This window comes from Numida meleagris, chromosome 6 (genome assembly GCF_002078875.1).
Source record: "Numida meleagris isolate 19003 breed g44 Domestic line chromosome 6, NumMel1.0, whole genome shotgun sequence".
In the NCBI taxonomy this organism is placed as follows: Eukaryota; Metazoa; Chordata; class Aves; order Galliformes; family Numididae; genus Numida; species Numida meleagris.
Genome location: NC_034414.1, coordinates 19700320 through 19708233, shown reverse-complemented (window position 1 = coordinate 19708233; position 7914 = coordinate 19700320). Strand labels below are relative to the sequence as shown.

The 7914-nt window shown below is 42.0% G+C and overlaps 1 protein-coding gene across 4 annotated transcripts in view; it reads left to right on the top strand.

The window, feature by feature from the left end:
• The window catches only part of TRAF6 (TNF receptor associated factor 6), a 26467-nt gene extending 18914 nt beyond the window's left edge, over nucleotides 1-7553 (top strand). For all 4 annotated transcript variants that reach the window (XM_021401801.1, XM_021401797.1, XM_021401798.1 and 1 more), the window contains one exon: nucleotides 2983-7553. In XM_021401801.1, the coding sequence (XP_021257476.1) occupies nucleotides 2983-3864 (882 nt within the window). In that variant the 3' untranslated portion in view covers nucleotides 3865-7553. The remainder of the gene's footprint in view (nucleotides 1-2982) is intronic.

Genomic DNA, 7914 nt, shown 5'->3' with positions numbered 1-7914 from the left:
GAAGCATAAACTTGCAGAGGGGTTAAATGTATCTCAAAGTCATGGAGCCTGGAAATCAGTTCACCCATAGGGGGTCTTCTTTCCCCTCTGCCATACATGGCTGCTAATGTACCGGCGTACTTTTCTGGTGCAGTTCTTGTGAATGTACGCCACATGTCTGGTGTACACCTGATTCTCTCAGGATCATGCTTCTGGTTTGGATCATCAGGAATGAACACAGGGTCATGCAACATTTCCACCACAGCGCGTTCTCTCAAATAATGGATGCCTTTTTCCATAGTAGTCCATTTCTTTGCCTCAGGCATCAGATCGTTTTTGAAGGGGTATTTTTCCTTCATGGCTAATAGCATCCGCTTCCAAAGGGTGAAGGACTCATCCTGGCATCTACTGATATCTCTGTCAATCGCTGAGTCTCTGGCAATACTTCCCAGCTGGCGGGCTTCTGTACTGTCTAGCAGTGCACTGTTGGCCCCATTGTCCCAGCCTCGAAGTAGCCAGGTGACAATGCGTTCTCCTGGGGTGCCGTGTAAAGTCTTTTCTCAAGACTCAAAGTTCAGTCATTTTCAGAGGACGAGTAGTAAGGGTTTCAGCGTCTCTTTCAGTTGTTGTTGCCCTGGTGGGCGTTGGTGACCGGGATCTTGTTGAGGGCCCTTCCCCTGGACTTCGGGGTGGCTCCCCTGGACCTTCTCACTTTGCTGTCTCCTGTTCCGGAGGAAGCGACATTCGTTTCACCTTCCGTCCTCTTACAGGGGCAACTGAAATCAGTTGTGGTGCCTCCTGTGGTTGATCAGGCTGGTTGTTTTCCATGCTCTGTCTCTCAAGCTCGGCTTGGACCAACTTTTCTGTTACAGCGTGAAAGTTGGATTGGAGAGCATCTCGTTTGGATTGAAGACTGTGTAGTTTGGATTGGAGAGAGTCTTGCTGAGTTTGAAGGTTGTCTCGTTCTGTTTGGAGACTGTTAAGCTTGGATTGTAGAGTGTTGTGCTCATTTTGGAAGGTGTCTCGCTCGGATTGCAGAGTGTCCCGCTCAGATTGGAGACAGTCGAGCTTGGATTGCAGAGTGTGCCGCTCATTTTGGATTGTGTACCGTTCCGATTGGAAGATGTTTTCCTGAGATCTGAGATTATTTCTTTCAGCTCGGAGATCTTCCTTTTTAGCTTGGAGAATTTCTTTCTCAGCTTGGAGACACTCTTGGCAGATTCGGAGATTCCTTTCTCTGGTTAGGAGATTCCCACTTTCAGCTCGGACCCGCTCCTCGAAACTCTGCATGTCGGCTTGGAGACTCTCTCGCTCATTCAGTACTTTCTGATGGAAACTCTCCCTTTCACTTTGAAAACTCTCCCTTTCCTTTTGGAAACTCTCTCTCTCAGCTTGGAAACAATCTATTTTGGTTTGGAGACCCTGTATTTCAGCTTGGAGACCCTGTATTTTGGTTTGGAGACTCTGTATTTTATTTTCAAACTGCCTCTCCCTCTCTGGGATAGTATTGAATAAGGCCTGATAAGGGTGAGCTAGGCCCCAGATGATTTGTGCCTCCTCAGATTCGCCAGAGCAGTCACATCCCTGTCTCAAATATTTGCTTAGGCTCTCAGGATCTTCCAGGTGTTCAGGAGTAAAGTTCCATGACACTGGAGATGCCCATCTCTCTAAGGTCTCTCCCAAGTTTCTCTACACTCCCTGCCACTCAGTATCCTCTGGCTTTAGAGAAGGCTTCCTCAAAATAAAGATACTGAGTGAAATGACTAGAATGATGAGTAATGCATTCAAGGAGATTAGCAACATGACCAAATGAGCATTCAAAAAATGCATCAATGATTCAAAGGAGAGACTGGGAGATGGTTTTAAAATCACAAGTTCTGTAATATTAGCAGCTTCCTCTGGAGCTGTATGCCACATTGTATACAATGTATACAGATACCAAGGCATTTCAATCAATGTTTTCAATTGCTTACATATACAAAAAGCTCCATAGAGCAGTGTGGCGAGCTTAATAAAGGCCCAGTACGTTCTGAGCATTAAAAAAGAAATAATGATGGAATGCACTGCCTTAAGGGGCAGTTTTAAAAGGGAAATCAACATCTTTTTTTTTTTTTTTTTTTCTTTACAAAGACAGGCTAGCAGCAGCTGAAAAAAAAGTTTACAAAAAGTGTACAAAAAGTTTACAAAATATCCCAGAGTATTGGCAGTCCGCCTGGACTTTTCAAGGTCACGTTTGCAGTTACAGCACCTGCAGTTATGATAACGAAGCTTTCTGAGAGCAGAGAAAGATTCATTCTGAGAGCTAAAAAGCAGTCTTAGCTTCGTTCTAAAAGCTAAAAAAGCAGAATTTTGCCCTTAATTTTGCCTCAATTTTGCCCGCATTCTCCACCATAAATGTCAACGTTTACCGGGTGTTTGGCCCAGTTCCGTGACAAAGGGGATGGGGGACCCACGGGCCCACACCCAGGGAAAAGGGAAAAGGAAAAAAAGGGTTAGGAGATGGCCCTGAGAACAAAGAACAGCGGCAACAATCTGAGGAGAAACAAATTTACTAAATAAGATATCGGAATGCAACACAACACACTATAATACCATATAATTACAATTTAAGCTGATAAATCCAATACAGAGAGAGAGAATGTCCCAAAATCAAGGTAGGCCTTACTCTACTACCGACGATAAGACGGCTGGAAAGCGAGGTGCTGCCGAGACGAGAGACGGCGGAAAAAGGGACGAGGTCTCGTGATCTGCAAGTTTTTATCTTTTCCCTCCGGCTGGAAAATGGTAACAGAGGAGCAAAGTGCTGTGGGGAATGTAGTAGTCCTTCTCTTCTGAGAACCAGGTACATTCACTACATGATGTTATGATGTGGAGTACCAATAACTGAAAATCATAAAACCATGACATTCTCACATAACAGAACATGTTTGATTTTTATTTTTTTTATTTTAGGATGTGATTGATGTGTGATATATTCCTAATGCTACATCTGTTAAATCCTAGATGCAGAGGAATGAACTAGCACGACACATGCAGGAATTCACTCAGGTTCACATGAGAATGATGGCTCAGAGCATTCAAAATATCAGTGTTACTGCTACAAACCCAGTACCCTTTATCAACGGCCTACCGTTTGAGCCTGCCCTCTTCTCCCATGTGTCACATGCCCCATATAATTGTAATCCGGAAGTTGAGAACTTTAAAGAAACTATTCAGCAGTTGGAAGGTCGTCTGGTGAGACAAGATCACCAAATCAGAGAACTCATTGCAAAAATGGAGACGCAGAACACTCACATGGCGGAACTCAAACGTACCATCCGAAATCTGGAGGGAAAGATTACTGAAATGGAGGCCCAGCAGTGCAATGGTATTTACATCTGGAAGATAGAGAATTTCAGTGGACTTCAGAAAGCCCAGGAAGAAGAGAGACCTGTTGTGATGCACAGTCCTGGCTTCTATACTGGAAAACCTGGCTACAAGCTGTGTTTGCGCTTGCATATCCAGTTACCAAATGCTCAGCGGTGTGCTAATTTTATATCTCTGTTTGTCCACACGATGCAAGGAGAGTATGACAGCCATCTGCCTTGGCCGTTCCAAGGCACTATACGACTTTCTATTTTGGATCAATCAGAAGGCCCTGAAAGGCAGAATCACGAAGAAGTAATGGAAGCCAAGCCAGAGTTACTAGCCTTCCAGAGACCAACAATTCACCGCAATCCGAAAGGTTTTGGTTATGTGACTTTCATGCACCTGCAGACTTTGAAGCAAAGAACCTTTGTAAAGGACGATACCCTTCTGGTGCGCTGTGAAGTTCTAACACGCCTAGACTTAAACAGCCTTCGCAGGGAAGGATTTCAAGCTCGCAGTACCGATGGAGCTGCGTAACCGAGTCTTAACCAGAGGGACGGAGCCCCTGGTCATACTCTTCCACCACAGATACATGCACGCTCCATTGTCCATATAGGCTGAATGCATAAGATCATAAGTGCCACCAAAGTTGATCTTCATCTGAATAGCAATATGAGGTCATGTGTTTGAATACTAGCAATTGTTCTCTATTAAGGCTGTAAGCTAATTCTGTAGCAAGCTAACTAAAAGTAATGTGGTTAATCAAAACTTTACTGCCTACAAGAAAATCCTAGTGAAGTACCTAGACATTTCCATTTTGGCAAAGCATAAGTAAGTCATATCAGAAAAGACTGCTAAGTCTCTGCAGCTCAGTGCCTTGGAATAGATGCTGCAACTGGGAAATCGTAGGTGATTATTTATCATAATAAAGATGAGGGTTGGGCTTTTTTTCATGGAGCTTGGGAAAGCTTTGCCTTGGGTAAGATGGCTTCTACATTGACTTACCTAGGATTTTTAATTGACTATGCTTCTGTTGAAATCTGAAGTCAGGTTTAGACTTTGCTAATGTAATCTAGAGTGAGACGCTTTGACTCTTTTCTGCTGCAGTTAGCTTCAGGAAGTTGCGTGTCAATGTCAAGTTGTTATTAGAATTTCTGAAAGGCAGGGGGTAGTGTTGTGAGGAAGGTTAAATGAGCCAAGTTCTTTGAAGAAATATTTGTAAGATGGTCCAAAAGCGCTACTCCCCACTGCTATTTTGACCCATACTTTGTAAGTGTGAGTGTGTGTTCCAGGCCCAGAATATCAACTGCTGTCACTAGAGGTAAGTGTAGCATTAGACTGAGATGAATTTTCAGGTGGTGGGTAGATACATGAGCAAAGGGCTATAGTAACTAGACAGGGTTGTAGAATTTGTTTTATTGTGGAAACTTAAATTTGAAGCAGCGTTGAACTTCAGATCTGCATCTGAGTCATCCCTTCCCTTGATGTTCTGGGTGACATGTGAGCTACATCATCTTCTGTTAATTCTCAGTGGACAGCTGGCCATGTCAGCATCCAGCTGTTGTGGCCATTTCCTGTCCCATGAGACAGTAAGACCTTGTGCTGCTGCAGCACTTCAGGAGGGAGGAAAAGCCTCTTAATTAGCATGAGGAAAAATTCTGTTTGTTCTCAGGAAAAAAGAAGCCTGCCTTCCTTAACGGCTCTTTAACCAAACACTAAGTTCACCAGTTCAAGGATTCATGAGCTTCCTCATGTGTTGCATGTGTTAGTGTTTCTCTACTGCTTATTTATAGCCATATAAGTACTAGTTTTGACCATTCAAAGCTGAGCAGGTAAGTTCACTGGTGCTAATAATTTACCATGGTACTGATGAAGTCTGGATCTTTCTTTTCCTTCAAAAACAGCAAAGAGAAGTTTTGTTCATGCCCTAACTGCATTGTACAGCCCAAGGCAGAGGGGGAAAAAAAGTAAGCCCTACAGAGGCATCTCTTTACCGTTATTTCTGCAAACTAGTGAACCAGTGTAAGGACTTAGGATGCTGCAACTTACTTAAAAGACTCCAAAAAGCATCCCAAGTATACAGTCCCTTCAAAGCAACCTCACGGGAATCATCAGTAGGGAAAGTGCATATACTTATTTAATATATACAAGACTAATGAACAAATACTACGGTGTATTAATTTGGGAGATTTTTTCACCTACTTGCAGGAGCTTAGAAGTTGCTGGCCTCTACCTTTACCAGTCTGTTCAGCTGGATACAATGAACTGATTTATTTTGCAGGTAGAGCCTAGTATAATTGAAGAGAGATTTTCAGTTAAGTGTTGTCACTGTTGAATACTGAACTTCTGGCTGATTGTACATGTGAGAGTCACAACTGCCTTTTTAGGGTACTTGGTACGTTTGGAGGACAAGTAGGACAAGTGAGCTTATATATTCAATAACAGGAAAAGATCCATGCTTCAAATCTATATTTTTAAGTCAATTCTATATTGCATAGCCTTGTCCTATTAACTGAATTGTTCCCTAGATCTCCAGTTAGAGCAGTGTTAGTAGTTAAGTCATGCTCAATGAAGAGCTTTCACTACATGTAACAGTGCCCAGACCTGCTATAGACAGAAGGCAGTTCCTTACACCACACAGTAGTTCTCCAGTCATTTTCAGGCTGTTAGTTATTGACCTTTCTCCAAGATACTCAAGCATGACCACTCTCCTTTTTCTGCCTTTCTCCCCTGGCCCATCCAGAAGAAGGACTGTTAAGTTGTAGCAGGAAGCAGCACTCAGTTCCTTACTCAACCCTGGTGATGTTAACAAAAGGTCCCTGTCTTTGCTCTGAGTGTTTATAATGAAGACCTACGAGGTGCATTAATACTTCCCTTTGGAGCTTTGTGTTAGGAACTCTCAACTACAAAAAAACTGAATTCTTGCTTTGAGCCTTATCTGCTTCATTCGCTGTAGTTCTGCCTCAGGAACTCCATTTGCTGGCAGGTTCAGGAATTTAAATGCTACAGGTTAACATTATGCAATAGTACAACCCAATTCCAAATAGAAAGCATGTATTGACCACATAAGTAAGTAGGAATGCTCGAGTCACTGCTGCTCTTCTACTCATTTGTATTTTGATATTATCAAGTAGAACGCAGAGTGACACCAAGTTACCGTAGTGCCAGAGTTTTACATAAGAAACTTTGACGGCTAATGTGCTAAATATTAATTTCTCCTGCCCTGAAACATAAATGTTAATGAAATATTAATTTGTCTATTTGTTCCAGTTCCCTCATCCTTTCCCCACCTTTAATTGCAGTTCCAGTACTTTCTCTTCCAAATAAGAATAGCATCTTCAGCCAATGGAACAACTTAGAAGTCTGGATGGTCCCCCTTCACTGTAGTCTTCATGACTATTATCCTTTATTCAGACTTCCCTGAGGTTATACTAAGATGCTCAGTTTCCATATGAAAATATTTTTAGTTGAATAGCCTCTTCTTTCCAACCTTACATGTCTTCTGTTTTGGAAAATGATTATACCAGAGTGGGTTGAGAACTCCTTAAAAATGGATGTGGAATGGCAGGCAGCCTTGAGAGTTGTATCTGAAACAGACACAAAAATAGGGGTATTAAGTCAGGTTCTCTACTCCCGTCATTCTTGATGCTTTGCAGCATTATTAGATCTCAAGGTGTTTTAGTAAGTAAGTGGCTTAGCTTCTTTATCTTCTGCATTTCTGTCACCTTGAATGTGTTTAAAAGTCAGACTCTTAGTATATGTATTTGCTAAGCTGCTATGGCACATTTTCCAATTATAATGTATTGCAAATGTGTTCTCTTTTTGCCTCTGAATGTCTTCCCCTGCAGGGCAGGGAAAAAATTACTGAAAATATTGGTATGTGATATATAGGTGGGAGCTCAGATAACATGAGCTATTTAGATTTTTAAGTGGTCTTATGATGTGCCTGGTTGTGTTTGCTAGCGAGGGATAAACTCGCTAATGGAAGAAATCAGGGTGGCCTTTCTACTCTTATTTAGAGAGACTTTCTCATCGTCAAGTACCTTAATGATAGATGCAAGAGATCATTCTGGGGTTGGTGTTAAAGGTTTGTATTGGTTTCCATTTGAACAGAATTTAAAGTACTCTTGTTCCTTTTAAAGTATCAATAGATTAATATATTTTGTAATTAAAACACAGCTATATTTCTGACAGGATTTTTAAGAAAATAAAGTAATTAAACCACGCATTGTGTGTTACCTCTTTATTTAGAGGGAGAGCTGTTTAAAAAAAAAAAAAAATCACCTGCCCCAGGTGCTAGAGACCCCGGGGCTAGAGACCTGTATTATATAAGTAAAAAAAAAAAAAAGTAGATGTTTCTATGAAGGGTGGTGATAGCTTCAGTCATTGTTAGAAGATAGAGGTAGCGCAAGTGAAAGTAAATTGTTTGGGTGATGATCCCGTATTTAAAGCATTGAGAACTATTCAACATTACCGTGTGTCTGGCTACAGCCAAGGGCAGACAGGAAGGGGGTGAACTGGGTGTAACAGAGAATAATGGGGGCTAATTAGGATGAATGGGGGACACCGGGAACAAATGGGGGATAA